Consider the following 16,363-nt stretch of genomic DNA (forward strand, 5'->3'; position numbering starts at 1 on the left):
AACACAGGATGGTTGATAGGAATGTCCCCAACATCTGCCAAAATGGCACGAGCGGTCGGCCACCCTCCTGCTTGGCTGTCTCCTCCTCCCAGCCTGCCTCTCTTGCCACTGCCCTTTCCCACAAGGAGCGAGGAGTTCCCTGACCCCAAATTTCACTTCCTGCTCTCAGCGTTTATGTCTACCCTTCCTGTGTGACTTTCGACAATCAGGCCAGTCCCACGCTCCCATTTGAAAGTGACCTCATGTCCAGCCCCTCAAGGGATTTCACACAGCCCCCGGCTTCCAAGCGAGACTTCGCTAAACTACCCCCTAGCCCACCCCTTCTTCTTTTATAGGATCTTGGGGAAAAGAAAAGGACCCCTCAGCCCCTGTAGAGAGCAAATCATCTGTGCTGAAAAGAGAAAAAAAGGAAGAGGGAGGCGATAGGGCCAAGGAAACAAACTGACAAAGGACATTCGAGAGAGCAGAAGGGGACTGTTTTGGGAGTAGAGGGCGCAGGAAGCTGTGACAGGCCACCACGCCAGGCAAGGAGGTAAAGAAACTAGTTGAGGCCGAGAGAGGGGCATGTGGAGAGTGGAAGGTGGGGCGGCTGAGAGAGGAGTCCCAGCACCGAAATGGAGAGGGGTCTGCAGGGGGTGTGGAGGGCAGCCCGACGAGCCAAGGGGTCCGTGTCGGTGCAAGGATCTCTCCAAATAGGTCCAGCTCGGCCCCCTCGCTTCTCCGCTGCTCCCCCATCCTCCCGGCCGGAGGCGGAGGGGGGGCCTCCGGAGCGTTGCGGAGGCTGCGAGGCTCCGCCCGCCGCTGCGCCGCGGCAAACGCTGGAGGATTCCTCTCCAAATAAGGAGCTGGGAATCCCCGGCCCCGCCCCCGCCCCCAGCCCGGGGAGACACCGGCCTGCAGTCGGGCGTGGGTGCGGCGTGGGGGGGGGGGGGGGGGGCTGGCGGCAGGGGCCGATAGGGGGGAGGGATACCTCGGTGCAGACTCAGATCCTCACCATGCCCTGGACCCTGCCTCAGTTTCCCCCGCCACGGGCTGAGGTTAACTCGTTGGAATCCCTGCAGACTGCAGCGTAGGTGCTGCTATTTCCATGCTTGGCGGTGGGAACATAGGACCAAGGCCAGACTCGGCGGATCCCTCTTCCTCAGGACCCCTTCCCACCCCACCCCCCGCGTCACTCCCCTGCTAAAGCACCGACGCCTGGCTTGGGGACGGGGTGGGGGGAGGAGGCTTGTTCTTTGAAAGTGACTAAGGCGGTCCCAGACTCAGGAATCCCGGAGAGAAGCCCTAGCCGCGACCTATCCCGCGGAGGCTAACACGGCCCTTCTTCCCCTCGTGTGAAGGTGACTTCTGGCTCGCAGCTAGGAAAGGGGGGTTTGTGGACAACCATGCCCCCCTTTTCTTATCTCCTTTAAAAATCGACGTCGGAACCAACCCCTCCTGGCCCTCCGCAGCCTCTCCTGCCAGGGGCTTCTGGCCGCCTCCACCCTTGCCCTGCCGCTTCCCTGGGCTGAGCACACTCGGACGCCTGGGCCCCTGCAGCCCCTTCAGGCCTTCCTAACGCAGCACCTGCCCCTCCGTCAGCTGCCGCCAGCCCCGGCCCCCTCCGCAGCCTCCTCTCTCCCCCTCCCGCCGGCACCCCTCCTGCTCTCGTTCTACGTCACGGGATGACGTAGGAAGCCGGGGAGGGAGGAGGAGCGCCTGCCAGTGGCTCCTGCTGCAGTTGGCTTAGCCCAGCCTCCCGCTTTCCCGCCCCCCTTTCTCTAAATCGTGCCCCCCCACGCCTGGCAGGAGCTATATAAGGCGGAACGAGGCAGGCGAGGGAGGCAGCGCAGCGGAGCGGAGCCCAGGAGAGGAGAGGAGAGAGCGAGCTGGAGCGAGAGCCGGAGCGAGAGCCGGGGAAGCGAGGAGGAAGAAGCCACCGGCTTCGGGACAGGACCGCAGGTGCTCGGAGCGCCGGAGCGGGAGCCCCGCAGCCGCCAGGCATGTACCGCTCCACCAAGGGCGCCTCCAAGGCGCGCCGCGACCAGATCAACGCGGAGATCCGGAACCTCAAGGAGCTGCTGCCGCTGGCCGAAGCGGACAAGGTCCGGCTGTCCTACCTGCACATCATGAGTCTCGCCTGCATCTACACTCGCAAGGGCGTCTTCTTCGCCGGAGGTGAGCAGACTGGGGCTTTTGGAGACCCGAGTTGGCCGGCACTGGGGACCGTGGAGCTAAGGGAACGCTCTGGGGCGGCCGCATGCCCAGGATGGCACGTTGGTGAGCTGGGAGAGAAGGGATCAGGGACTCAGGAACTCCCACTTTTCCTTCCGAGCTCTGTCCAGACTTCAGCTTAGTTCTGGGTGGGGAACAGAGAGCCTGGACGGTGTCCCTAGCGCCAGACTTATGCAAGGAAGAGAGCCAGGACACAATGGCCCCAGTTCCCACCCGCGCAGAGGCGCTCCCGGAGCCCGAGAGGAAAGCCCGGGAAGTTGCAGAGAGAGAGTCGCCGAAGCCTGCGGGAGCGCAGCCTCCGCTCGCGACGCTGAAAGGGCTTCTGCCGCTGGTGAAGCGCTGTCCACGGTGCACACAGCACCGCCGGGTGGCGAGGCGCTGTCCGCGGTGCTGAATGCCCGCGCGTCTCTGTAGCGCTGCCCGCGGTCCTGACGTTCAGAGATGCAGGGAAGCTCGGCCCCGACTTGGAAGTCCAGCAACAGGTTCCCTAGGCAAGAACCGCGGGCAGTGGGGTCCAGAGGTGTGTGCAGAGGCAGGACCATGAGAAATTCCTCTGGATTTTCTGAAGTTCACTCCGTGCCTTCCTCACTTTTTCTTTGCCTCCTGGTCTTACTCCTGACTCACCATGTCTTCTCACCCCACAGGTGCTCCTCTGGGGGCCCCCACAGGGCTTCTCTCAACTCAAGAGCTTGAAGACATAGTGGCCGCGCTACCTGGCTTCCTGCTTGTATTCACCGCCGAGGGGAAACTGCTGTATCTGTCTGAGAGTGTGAGCGAGCATCTGGGCCACTCCATGGTGAGTGCTGAGGGCCAGGGCACAGATGGGACACAATGAGCTTTCTACTTCTGGGAGCGAGGGTTTATACCCTGCAAGATGCTATCTGTCAAAGATTGGCTCTTGACGCCTTCACTAATGATCATCTCCTCTTCACCTTTCTCCAGGTGGACCTGGTTGCCCAGGGCGACAGCATCTACGACATCATTGACCCAGCGGACCACCTAACTGTGCGCCAGCAACTCGCCCTGCCCTCTGCCCTAGACACCGGTGAGCACTCCTTTCTCTCTTCCTCAATCCAATCTCCCTTCTGCTGCCTTGCCCCTCCCCATCTGCCATCTCTCTCAGCCATTTGCCTTCTTATCAGTTTTCCTCTTCACTCACCTAGATCGCCTCTTCCGCTGTCGCTTCAACACCTCCAAGTCGCTGAGGCGCCAGAGTGCAGGCAACAAGCTGGTGCTTATTCGAGGCCGGTTCCATGCTCACCCACCTGGAGCCTACTGGGCAGGAAACCCTGTGTTCACAGCCTTCTGTGCTCCACTGGAGCCACGACCCCGTCCTGGTCCTGGGCCTGGGCCTGCTTCGCTCTTCTTGGCCATGTTCCAGAGCCGTCATGCTAAGGACCTGGCCCTACTGGACATCTCTGAGAGGTAAGCCCACAGTGTGTAGACCCCAGGAGGAAAGCAGGCCAGAGATGAGGGGACCCTAGATTCTGGAGTCAGGGGCAGGGAGGATGGGATCTAAAGGACCAGAGGACCTGGGAGGGAGTGAGAGGCCATGGCAAGCAGGGAAAACAGAAAGCTGACCTCACCCTTTCCGCTTTCCCAGTGTCCTAATCTACCTGGGCTTTGAGCGCAGTGAACTGCTCTGTAAATCATGGTATGGACTGCTGCACCCTGAGGACCTGGGCCACGCTTCTGTTCAACACTACCGCCTGTGTGAGTGTCCAGAAAAGCTGGGGACGAGACAGGAGCTGGGAAAGGGCATGGGAGATCCTACCAGGAAGGTCTGGTCAAGGCTGATGCTGGGGAGGCACCAGAGGCCAGCAGTTTTGGATGCTATAGGGTGCACATTAGGTGAGGAGTAAAGGTGAAAATAGCACCAAACTGGGGGACTCCCAATGGTGAGGTCAAGGTGGGGAGCTGAGTGGTACAGGTTAGGGTAGTCAGAAGAGGATGTTATGGGTCCCAAACTCAGTGGAGAGGCCAGTGGGGTGATAGTTTAGGTGATGTTATGTGATATGTGTCCTAACTCTGCATTTTTTCTTTCCCTTCAGTGGCTGAGAGTGGAGATATTCAGGCAGAGATGGTAGTGAGACTGCAGGCCAAGCCTGGAGGCTGGGCATGGATTTATTGCCTGTTATACTCAGAAGGTCCAGAGGGCCCCATTACTGCCAATAACTACCCGATCAGGTGAGCTGCGAGGCAGAAGCCTGAGCGGGGGTGGGGAGGAAGGCAGCTGATGGGGGGCATGGAGGAGATACAAATCTGGGAACTGCTCTGGGAATGGGCACCAAATCCTTACTGGCTATCTCTTCTCTCCTCTCCAGTAACACAGAGGCCTGGAGCCTCCGCCAGCAGCTGAACTCTGAAGACACTCAGGCAACCTATGTCCTGGGTACCCCGACCATATTGCCCTCATTCCCTGAGAACATCCTTTCCCAGGGACAGTGCTCCAGCCGTAACCCACTCTTTGCCCCAACCCTGGGGGCTCCCAGAAGCACCAGTTTCCCCCCTGCTCCTGAAATGGGTGCTGTCTCAACACCAGAAGAGCTTCCCCGACCCCCCAAAGAGCTGGGCTTCAGTTACCTGACGTTCCCACCTCGCTCTGAGCCTCCTCTTCAAGCCGACCTGAGCAAGGATCTTGTGTGCACCCCACCCTACACACCCCACCAGCCAGGAGGCTGTGCCTTCCTCTTCAGCCTCCATGAGCCCTTCCAAGCCCACTTGTCCACTCCATCCAGCTCTCTCCAAGAACAGCTGACTCCAAGCGCCGTGACCTTCTCCGATCAACTGACGCCCAGTAGTGCCACCTTCTCAGATCCACTGACTAGCCCACTACAAGGCCAGCTGACCAAAACCTCAGCCAGAAGCTACGAAGATCAGTTGACTCCCTGCACCACCAACTTCCCAGACCAGCTGCTTCCCAGCACTGCTCCCTTCCCCGAGCCTCTGGGCAGCCCTGCCCATGAGCAGCTGACTCCTCCCAGCACAGCATTCCCGGCACATCTGAACAGCCCCGGCCAAGCTTTCCCAGAACAACTGAGCCCCAATCCCAGCAAGACTTACTTCGCCCAGGAGGGATGCAGTTTTCTCTATGAGAAGTTGCCTCCAAGCCCCAGCAGCCCTGGTAATGGGGACTGCACACTCCTGGCCCTCGCCCAGCTCCGGGGCTCCCTCTCTGTGGACGTCCCCCTGGTGCCCGAAGGCCTGCTCACACCTGAGGCCTCTCCAGTCAAGCAGAGTTTCTTCCATTACTCCGAGAAGCAGCAGAATGAGATAGACCGTCTCATCCAGCAGATCAGCCAATTGGCTCAGGGCATGGACAGGCCCTTTTCAGCTGATGCTTGCGCAGGCGGGCTGGAGCCACTTGGGGGGCTGGAGCCCCTGGACTCCAACCTGTCCCTGTCAGGGTCTGGCCCTCCTGTGCTCAGCCTGGATCTGAAACCCTGGAAATGCCAGGAGCTGGACTTCCTGGTTGACCCTGGGAACATATTCCTGGAAGAGGTGCCTGTGGAAGACATCTTCATGGACCTCTCTACCCCAGACCCCAATGGGGAATGGAGTTCAGAGGATACTGAGGCAGCGGTCCCAGGAGGGGCCCTGTCGCCTTGCAACAACCTGTCCCCAGAAGACCACAGCTTCCTGGAGGACCTGGCCACATATGAAACCGCCTTTGAGACAGGTGTCTCAGCATTCCCCTACGATGGGTTTCCTGATGAGTTGCATCAACTCCAGAGCCAAGTTCAAGACAGCTTCCATGAAGGTGAGTCCAGCCCAGAAGTTCAAGAACTCAAGTCCCTGTCCTGCCAGCGAGATACTGGGTGGAATTAGTAAATCCCCCTCTCTGTACCTCAACTTTATTAATGGGGTAATATTGTCTGCTGCCTAGGGTAGCAGTGAGAATAAGAACTAATGAAAAATAATCTGGAAATTCCTGACAAGTAGGCCTGAAGGGCAGGGGTTAGGGGTGTGGGATAAATGCAAGAGGATCCTTCACTAATGGTTTCTCCTCCTTAACTCTGTGAAGGACCTAGATCAGCCATCATCACCCTATTTTATAGATGAAGACAATCAAGGTCCCAGGGTTAAAGAAACTTGCCTAAGGCCACACACAAACTGATGGAGGAGGCATCAGAGCCCCATCTCAGTATTCTTACCCCCTAAAGGGGATACAGACTAAGCGTTTGTAGGCATTTGGAAAAGTAAGAGAGGCTGCCTGCTATGGCTCCATCCATGCCAAAACTATAGCCATGGCTTCACTTCATCTGTCCAAATTGCTCCCTTTCCTGCTGAACCGCTGGTGATCATTCAGTCATTGGGCCAACATATTTGAAGCCCATACTATGTGCCACATCCTCAGCCTGTCTTTCCTAATAGGCCTACTGATTGTTCTCTCTCTCTCTCCCTCTCTCTCTCTCTCTGCAGATGGAAGTGGAGGGGAACCAACGTTTTGAATAAGTCTGTGACTTAACGTCGTCAAGTATGGCATATTGTCATCAAGACGTGGAGCTGCTCTCCACCCCCCCGGGACTGTTGGGGGGATTCTAGGGGCTGGAGGGGGATATATCTGATTCCCCAGGCCCTGCAGGATTGGGTGGGGGGAGGAGGGAGGGTTAGGGAGGGGAGCTTCTTTTTAATATTTAGAGACTTCCAGCAATCCCAGTTTCCATTTCAATCTGTATTCACTCGTAGTGAGTTTCCTTGAATGGGATTTCAAGTGGAGAATGGGGGAGTCTCACTTACCCCCTGCGCTGCCCCATGGGCTTGGGCCAGTTCTCCACGCCTGGGGGCCAAGCCACCCCTGGGCCTTGGTGGGGGAAAGGCAGCACCCATTCGGGCCAGCCTGTGCCCCGAGGGGCTCTTGACACCCACGTAGAATTCTCTACACACCAGTAACGGGATTTCAATTCCGATGGACTCTGCCGCCCTGGCGGCCTTCTTGTGACTTTTGCGCCCCGCACCTGGGGTGGGGGGCGTGAAGAGACGCTACGTTTCTTTCCGATGGAGGAAGGCAGACCTGCCGCTGTCACACGTGTGCTTGCACGAGTGCGTGTACCTGGTGCAGGACTCACCCGGCTGCCAGACTGCCTGGGCCTGCCCAGGTGGCCACCTCGTGGTGCTGTGGTGACTTTGTAGCCAACTTTATAATAAAGTCCAGTTTGCCTTTTTGGTACCTCTGGTGTCATGCTGTAAAGAGGGAAGGGGGAGTGGGGGACCTGAGAAGGTTGGGGGGCCCAGATGGGAGTGTGGGGGTCTGGAAGTAAAGCCTGGACCTGCAGACAGCCTGGCATTTCTTGATTCACTCATTCGCTCATTCCTTTGTTCATGCAACATCTGAGCGCACAGTGTGCTGTCCACCCTGTGCTGGAAGCTGGAGAGTTTGGAGCTGAAACAGCAGATGCCACAACTTGCCTTCAAAATGCCAGAGGGTATTGGCATCTCCTCCGTGTTCAGGCTTGAAGTGCTGACAGTGTGGGAGCAGCAGAAGGGCCTGGGGATGGGTAGCGGATTCCGCTTGGCATTTTCCTGGGGGTGGGTTGGAAGTCTCAGGACATGAGTTCCTCTCTTCAGCCTGGTCCTGCAGGGAAACAGCTTCCCTTGGTGGCCTGTTGGAAATGATAACCACCTTGCGTGAGCCTTTCAGCTGACAAACACTTTGATATCCCTCATTCGCGGCAGCGAAGCCTCTCAACAGGCCTATTAGCGCCATTTCGCTAAGAAACGGAGTGTCACAGGGAAAAAGTGATTTCCCGCGCAGTCGGTGAGAGCCATAAGTGGGCAACACGTCATCTGCATCCGAGCCCTGGGCCGGGTCCTCTGCCCCCAAAGCCCGTGAACCACCATCTCAAATCACCCCGTCCCAGTTTCCCGAGAGGGCAGGCTTGAACTGGAGCAGGGAGCCTCTTCCCTCCAGGTCTGCATACTAAAGCTTTCAAAAATACTGTTTTCCTCCGAGCCTCAGGGCCCAACAGCCACAGGGCATGGAAGGGGGGGAAATGAAAATTAGGAGACAGAAAGGCCTGGATTTAAATTCACCAACGTTTTGCTGAGTGGAACCTGAGCCTCAGTTTCTTCTCAGGTAAATTGGGGCTGGAGTCCAGCCGGTGTGGCTCAGTGGTTGACTGTCCATTTATGAACCAGGAGGCCCAGGTTGTGGGCTGGACCCCCAGTAGAGGGTGTGCAAGAGGCAGCTGATCAATGATTCTATGTCATCGTTGATGTTTCTATCTCTCTCTCCCTCGCCCTTGCTCTCTGAAATCAATAAACAAAAATATATAAGAAAAAAGCACTTCACTGGTGATTGGTGGAGGTGGTGGGTGATAGGAGAGAGTGTGCGTTTTGTTGAGAAGGCAGGTGACTTCAGGAAGAGACCCTGGCCACCAAGTTAGTTGGAGAGAAAAAATTAGAAGAGCCAATAGCTCCACCTGCTGGACAGAGAAGTGTCTGCTTCTGTTCCTCTCGGAGCTTTATGGCTCAGACCAGATGAATGGGTGTACTGTGAGGCCCAGGGAGAGGAAAGGACTCGCCTAAAGGCATTCTCACATCGGACTCTCAGCCAGTTCTCTTCCTACGGACACCAGACTCTGCCCTGGGGGCAGAATGTAGGAGAAAGAGCTCAAGTTTTGGGGTCATGAAGGCTGGGTTCAAGTGCTGGCTCTGCAGCCTCATTTCTTCACGTGATAAATAGTATTTACAATACCTACATGGGGCAGTGTTCTGGGTGCTGGCAATGCAACAGCGAAGAAGGCACAAGGTCCCTGGGCCCCCAGAGCCTGCATTCTAGCTGTGGGAGACATAGAAACTAAACAGTCTGCAAGAAGTGCACAGTATGTCGTTCGGTAAGGGAAAGAACCGGTTCTCTGAAGGCAGGAACCGTGTCTCACATTTATTCTGTAGGAGCACTGAGCCCAGTACCTGATAATGAGCCACTCAAAAACTGTTTTGCAAATGATGTCCATCCTAAGTTTGTGTGTGCGTGATATATATTAAATGTTTATTGATTTTTAGAGAGGAAGGGAGAGGGACAGAAACATCATCAATTGACTGCCTCCTGCATACCTCCACTGGGGATCGAGCCTGCAACCTGGGCATGTGCCCTTACTGAGAATCAAACCGTGACCTCTTGGGTCATGCTCAACCACTCAACCATACCCAACGGGGCTGTATATATATTTCTTAATACAAACAAAATACCCAACAGTTACTTTATTGCTGCTTCTGAGGACTTGGTTAAATGAATTATGGTCCACCCACAAGACAAAATACTAAGCAGTCATCAAAAATTGCTTAATGAAAAACGTTCTAAATAATTGCCAAGTTAAAAGTAAAATACAACAGTATCTACAGTATGACACCACTTTATTTATTTATTTTTTTTAAAAAAAGTTACATATAGCCAAAACCGGTTTGGCTCAGTGGATAAGGCGTCAGCCTGCGGACTGAAAGGTCCCAGGTTCGATTCCGGTCAAGGGCATGTACCTGGGTTGCGGGCACATCCCCAGTAGGAGATGTGCAGGAGGCAGCTGATCGATGTTTCTCTCTCATCGATGTTTCTAACTCTCTATCTCTCTCCCTTCCTCTCTGTAAAAAATCAATAAAATATGTTTTAAAAAAATAAAGTTACATATAAATACATGCACCAAGAAAAAAGAGTAGAAAAGATATATACCTAAATACTGTTAGGAGTCTCATCTGGGTGGTGGGATTACCCAAACCGGAGTGTGTTATTTTCCAAATCTCAGTGCAAAACCAAGAGACTAGCATGTAACAGGAGTTCAGTAAACATGAATCCATTTCTGCCCTGACTCCTCCTCTCTTCTCTGCAAGGACAAGTCCTTGATGCTCTGGGGAATGGGGGAAAACAAAAGGCCAGGGCTTCCTCAGGTCTTCTCCGGCCTCGGGCAGGGACCTCCTGAAGCTTTGCTTCTTCCATGGGTCTGTAGCCACGAGCCCAATAGTTCATATTCAGCTAACACCTGATCCGGTGCCAGGATCAGCTTCGTAGAGGGACCTGAGGCACTTGTGCAGCAACACTGTTGGGGCTGTGACCTGAAGTCACCACAGGCGTCTGTTTCTGTTGAACTGGCAAGTCCCCAAGAGTTAAGAAATGTTTCTGATTACAGCACAAGCAACATCTGCTGCTTCTGTACACACGAGCCCCAGCGTTCGCAGCCCCCACCTACCCTGCTCGTTTTGTCATCGGTGGGGAGGAGGGCTACTACTCCGACCTCTGCCACCGATTCCACCTGGACAAGTTGCTCTGCTTGGCTGAGCCTCGGATCATGTATCTGAGAAGCAGCATGAAGAGCCCTACTGTCTGTGTTGCCACCATCAGTACTGGTCCCTTTCCCCTAGGGCCCTAAGACAGAACTCCAGAGAGGGTGACAAAAGATGTTTATTTAGGCTGAATCCCCTGATACATCCATACGTGTAAAAATATATAATCTAAGTCAGGGCAATAATAATCAGGTTGGTGTCATCTCCCCTTCTCCCCTTTGGCACAGCCTTCCCAGCTGCTCCCTTCAAAATTCTGGAGTGTGCAGGACAGGGGTCACTTCTTGGCAGCGGCAGCTTCTGCCTGAGCTGCTAAATCGGCCTCTTTCTGAGCCTCCAAGAATATGGCTCGCTCCTTCTGGAAAGCTGCCAGCTCTTCCGAACTGAGGCTGCGAGTACAAAAAAACAGATGGTAAGGGAGAGGCCCACGTCATTGTCTCAGAATCCTTTCTCCCCTCCTGGACTTCTCCTACCTTTGCTCATCTGTTTCCTGTGCCAGGAATGTCACCCCACCATCCTCACCACCTCTGCCTTTTGTTCCCTTCTTTAAGCCCTACAGTCCTTTGAGGCCCCGGCTATAACTCAGCCCAGATGAACGGGCTCTTCCTCTGTGCCCCACAACACTTTGTGCAATAAAGTCTTTGGGCATGCGTGCCTCCCCCTGAACAGGAACCAGACGTACTCATTTCTGTACTCTCAGCAAAAGTAAAGATTTGAGAAAAGTGAAGCCCATTCTTGTTCCCTGCTTAACCCCACTTTTGGGAAACGACTGGCAGCAAAAGACCAGTAAAGGGTTGAGAGCTGGCCCTGCTGTTGTCTGGGCTAGACGCCCTCTCACCTAACATCTCACTTGAAAGACACAATTGCTGAGGTCATCTGAAGCCCAAGGTGGGGGCCCCTGTTGGCCTGGCCTCTCTCACACTATTTCCTATTCTGCCTGTAATGCCGGATTGTACACCAGATTACACTGAACTTCTCTGCTGCACTCTTTCACCTTCCATCCTTCACAGGAATCTCCACTTTTTGGAATGCTTGCCCCCAGTCCTTGACTTCCTTTTCCAGGTCTCGTCACCTCTCCTACAAAGTTCCCATTGACACACCAGGCAAACCAGGAGTCCTACACCTTGTTCTCAGACAGCTGTCGTTCAACACTGCCTGTCTGCAGTCTAATGCTCCATCTGTGCATCTGCCTCTTTCTCTGGACTGTGAGTTCCTTAAAAGTGGGGCCACGCATGGCTATCTGGTTCCCTCTAAGACGTAGAAGGTCCTTAACAAGTGCATTCAGATGAATGAATGGGGCTCCCAAGACTCTAAGGTCCTCTGACGCAGACACGGACTCTCCCACTCATGTGCACACTCTGTCTTGCCCCGAAGTCAAGAGCTGTCCAGGTCCTCCCCTGGCGCTGTGCTTCCCCCGAACACTCACTCCTTCACCACACGAATGCCCAGGGAGCGGGCAGAGCCGATGATGGAGCGGACAATAGAGGACAGGGGCATGTCCCGCAGGACGAAGGCATCGTCCTGAGCTTTGACACAAGCAATCTCATACACGTGCTTCAAGGTCACCAGGCCTGCCACCTCCTTCCCTGGAAAGAAGAAACAAAGAGCCCTTTGGGCGTCACTGCCTCCTTCAGACCCCCACCCCCCCAAATTCCAGGGGCCTACCCCGACCCTTACCTGTCTGCCGGGCCCCTTTTTCAATCCCAGCAGCTGCCTTCAGGAAGTAGGTGACAGTGGGTTGTCCTATCTTCATTTCAAACGTCCTGTCGGGCTTAATGAAAAAAAAAAAGAAGAAATGCGATAATATCTCTCCCAACCCCAGCTGTCCCAACCGAGGGGACTTCTAACTTCCCGTCTCCCCTTCCCTTGAGTCCCTTTCTGATGGCGTCCCTCCAAAAGACCACAAACCCACAAGAGAAATAAATCTGTAGCAAACAGCCGTGTCCCCTCGGGTCCAGGCCCAGCTCTGCTCAGGAAGCCCCAAGGCAGTGAACGGCCAATGGAAGGCCTGCGACCCGGCGGGCGGGCTCGGAAAAGGGGCCCTGGTCTCCCCTGCGTGGATGGGGAACGCGGGGCCCAGGAACAGGAGGAGACCGTCCCGAGTGAGGAACGGGGGTGGGGGGGGGGGACCCCCGGCGACCCGTCCCGAGCCTGCGGGCGCGGGGGGAGAGGAAAAGGAGCTGGGCTCGCAGTCGCGATCGATCAGCACCTTCACGAAGATCTTGGTGGGCAAAGGGATGCCTTCTTTGATGTCCTTCGTCTTCTCGTTGAACTCCTTGCAGAACTGGTTGATGGAGACGCCTCGCTGTGGCGGAAGCACAGGGGCTCGTACAGGGAGCAAGGAGGCTCCCTCCCTCCCGCTTCCATCTCCAAGTCTCCCTGTCCCCTTCCTCTTCCCTCCACCCAGATCCAACGACCACGGAGAGCCGGTGCTGTGCAGGCAGCAGCCCTCCTGTCCTCACCACAGTCCGCTGGGGACGGGCTGCGGAGGCGGGGCCTCCAGGAGGCACATTAGCGTGCGGGTGGCAGAGCCGCGCTTGGAACCGAGGCCTCCCCGGCTCCCGAGCCCGCCCCCGCCGCCCCAGCACCAGCTCCCGCCCTCCGGCGCCTTCCACGCCGAGATCCCGCGCGCTGCACCTGACCCAGGACGGGCCCTAGAGGGGGCCCCGGCATGGCCTGGCCCGCTCGCACGATGGTCCGTATCACGCCGCCGACCTCGGGTTTCTTGGCCGCCCGAGTGGCCCGGATGAGCTTCGACATGATGCGGGGTTCACTGCCTTCGTTCACTCGGGTCAACAGCAAGGCCAACGACTCTGGGCGCCGCCATCTTGTGTCAGAGGTCACGGGTCCTCTCTTTAGGTTAGGGCTGGTGAAGCCCAAGAAGAGCAGAGTTGTTTCGGTCCTCCACCGAGTAAGACAAAGAGGGTGATAGAAAGAAAAAAAAAACTTTTATTTTGCCCTCTGGAGATAGAGGAAGGACCCGAACGGTTCGGGTACACATATTTCTCCCGAAGAGCACGCAGGCAGTACTTCGGACAGCTAAACTCGAGAAGGCCCTTACTGTCCGCACAGCATTGTGGGTATGGTAGTTTTGACGGCGTTGCAAATCCCGCAGATGGCTGTGCGCTGGGGCGCTAGCGGCTGGACATGGCTCCTCTTGCTGCCTGTGAACTTGATGAAGTTTGGACCCCCAATGTACACAGGATGAAAAGATTCACTGGGCCCTAACCGGTTTGGCTCAATGGATAGAGTGTTGGCCTGCTGACTCAAGGGTCCCAGGTTCGATTCCGGTCAAGGGCATGTACCTTGGTTGCGGGCACATACCCAGTAGGGAGTGTGCAGGAGGCAGCTGATCGATGTTTCTAACTCTCTATCCCTCTCCCTTCCTCTCTGTAAAAAAACCAATAAAATGTATTTTTTTAAAAAAAGATTCACTGGGCTACAAGGAGAAAGAAGAAAGAGGGAAGTGGAGTGATGAGAGAAGTAGGAGTCCCAGCTGGAGAGGCCAGTAGCCTGCTTCCCAGTGGGTTAATGGAGCCCAGAAAAGTGGTTCAGGCCAGAGGTCTGTGGGTGGCTAATCCCACTCCACAAGGAGGCAGCAAGACCCTGGTGAGGGCCCTAGCTGGGTGGCTCAGTGGATAGAACGTAGTCCTGCGGACTGAAGGGTCCCGGTTTGATTCCTGTCAAGGGCACATGACCGGGTTGCAGGCTCCATCCCCAGTAGGGGGCGTGCAGGAGGCAGCCGATTGATGATTCTGTCTCATCCTTGAAGTTTCTATCTCTCTCCCTCTCCCTTCCTCTCTGAAAGCAATATTAAAAAGGAAAAAGACCCTGGGGAGGGAACAGCTGAAGGCTGGGCAGAAATGACTGCTTTGAAGGGTGACATGGAGAGAACGGAGGAACTGCCAGCCCTGAAGGGCATGGCTGACCAGCTAGAGGCCTCTCAGGGTGAAGTCCAGTCAGGCCGTCTCCATGGGGACCTGTGTGAATGGACGACATTGGGTGCCAGATACATTCTGCTGAGATGTGTACCTGTCACACACGGTGCTCAGCCCGGTCCCCTGGAGGCCCCCTGTAGCAGCAGGAAAGCAGAGACGGAGGAAGGCAGGGGGAGGAGTGGGCTGAGCTTCCTTCAGCCTTTGACTGAAGACATGGAGAGTTAGGGACCTAGAACTCCCCACTTACAGTTCACCCCTCTCCCTCAGCCCCCACAGTTCTCGCCAATCCTGCCATCCCCTCTGTGACTTCCCAGAGAGAAGGGGTGACATCCACTTTCTGTCTCTCCCAACATACACTTGGGGCAAGTCCCATCACCTCTGTAGACCTCACTTTTCTCAACTGTGAAATAATAATAATAATAATAATAATAATAATAATAATACCTACCACCCAGAACTATTGAGAGAATTTAATGAGATTACCCAGGTAAGGTGCTTAGCTCAGGTCTGGCATGTGATGTATGGTAAGCACTCTCTAAGGGTTAACTATTATTATTGTCACTTCAGACTTCATCTTTCCTTGGCTGAACACTCAGACAGCCCCCTTTATGGTCTCTCTGCCTCCATTCTTGCCCCATCAATCTATCCTCTCCAACTCAGTGGGTGTCAGTTCCCTAAAACTTGTCAATGTTAATGCACCTTCTTTTCCCAGAGTGTGGGTCTTGGTCCATCTGAGACACTTATTAAAATTCAGTTCTCTGGGATCCTCCTCCAGTCCCAGGGGATCCTCCTGAGACTCATTGCTTTGTAAACTAAAGTCTACACTTGTTGGTATGGGATTCAAGACCCTGGAGCTAGCCAACTTCTCCAACCTGCTACTCCCTACCTCACACCATATCCTCAGCCACCCAGAGTGTGCACTTTCCTACCACTCTTCGCTCTCCTGGGCGTCTGTCTGTGCATATGTAGACCTGGACACTCTTTCTCGCCTTTTCTCCCCGGCTCCCTCTGCCTCCATACCCTTCAAGAAAATTATAAGGTTTTCCTCTTATAGGTTGAATTATCTCCACCCAAAAGTAATATAGTGAAGCCCTAACTTATAGTGCCTCCAAATGTGAGAGGGCCTTTAAAGAAAGGTGATTAGTTAAAATGAGGCTGTTAGGTTGGGCCCTCATCCAATCTGACAGTTGTCCTTATAAGAGGAGATCAGGACACAGACAAGCACAGAGGAAAGACCATGTGAGAACACAAGGAGAGAGGTCTCAGAAGAAAACAGATTTGCCCACACATTGGTTGATTATAGGGATTTTTTTCAAATTACAATTGTGACCGATCAGTGGGTTATGAAATTGATTTCATGAGTTTGACCAGCATTTTTAATGAAATAGAATAGAAAATGGAGTATATCACATGGAGTAAAGATAAGTGTTTTTGCCGTGGCTGGGTGGCTCAGTTGGTTTGCGTGTCGCCCCATGCACCAAAAGGTTTTGGGTTTCATTGCAGGTCAGGGCACACACAGGAGGCAACCAATCTATGTTTCTCTCTCACATCAGTGTTTCTCTCTCTCCCTTCCTCTCTAGAATCAATAAAAACATATACTCACGTGAGGATTAAAAAAAAATTATAAGTGTTCTCATGAAACCTGTGTTTCCCTTGTGTGTCTGTGTGTATGTATTGGATCACAATAAAAATGATCTCTTACTGATGCTCATGGGCCAGCCTCCCCCCAACTAGAAAGCACTGCAGTGACCTGTGTGACCCTAAAAAGCGAGGTTACATCTTGCTCATTCCGCATGTCCACGGCCTAACCTTGGACCTGGCACGCAGTAGGCCTTTGGGAAACATTGATGGAACAAATGTAATGATCCTTGCCTGTATTAGTTCCTGTGCTTCCACTGCTGTAACCCTAGTCTCAGCATCAACGTCTTTCCCCTGGATGA

The 16,363-nt window shown here is 54.6% G+C and overlaps 2 protein-coding genes across 3 annotated transcripts; one reads left to right on the top strand and one right to left on the bottom strand.

The window, feature by feature from the left end:
* Positions 1-1,982: 1,982 nt before the first annotated feature.
* Positions 1,983-6,753, top strand: NPAS4 (neuronal PAS domain protein 4; the record flags this gene model as incomplete). Of its 2 annotated transcripts, XM_081099467.1 has the most annotated exons (8): positions 1,983-2,157; positions 2,859-3,010; positions 3,157-3,259; positions 3,378-3,639; positions 3,818-3,927; positions 4,266-4,401; positions 4,539-5,974; positions 6,637-6,753. In XM_081099467.1, the coding sequence occupies 8 exons, from the start codon at positions 1,983-1,985 to the stop codon at positions 6,663-6,665; spliced, it is 2,403 nt and encodes an 800-aa protein (XP_080955593.1). In that variant the 3' UTR covers positions 6,666-6,753. The 2 variants fall into 2 exon arrangements, with proteins under 2 accessions (XP_080955593.1, XP_080955594.1); XM_081099468.1 differs by lacking the exons at positions 1,983-2,157; positions 2,859-3,010; positions 3,157-3,259; positions 3,818-3,927 and having other exon boundaries at positions 3,468-3,639.
* Positions 6,754-10,588: 3,835 nt separating this feature from the next.
* Positions 10,589-13,495, bottom strand: MRPL11 (mitochondrial ribosomal protein L11). The gene is made up of 5 exons (XM_081099624.1): positions 13,123-13,495; positions 12,695-12,790; positions 12,163-12,256; positions 11,912-12,071; positions 10,589-10,874 (listed from the first exon to the last, which is right to left on the bottom strand). The coding sequence occupies exons 1-5, from the start codon at positions 13,243-13,245 to the stop codon at positions 10,763-10,765; spliced, it is 585 nt and encodes a 194-aa protein (XP_080955750.1). The 5' UTR covers positions 13,246-13,495; the 3' UTR covers positions 10,589-10,762.
* Positions 13,496-16,363: the final 2,868 nt, after the last annotated feature.

This window comes from Myotis nattereri, assembly GCF_964212035.1.
Source record: "Myotis nattereri genome assembly, chromosome: 9".
NCBI classification, from domain to species: domain Eukaryota; kingdom Metazoa; phylum Chordata; class Mammalia; order Chiroptera; family Vespertilionidae; genus Myotis; species Myotis nattereri.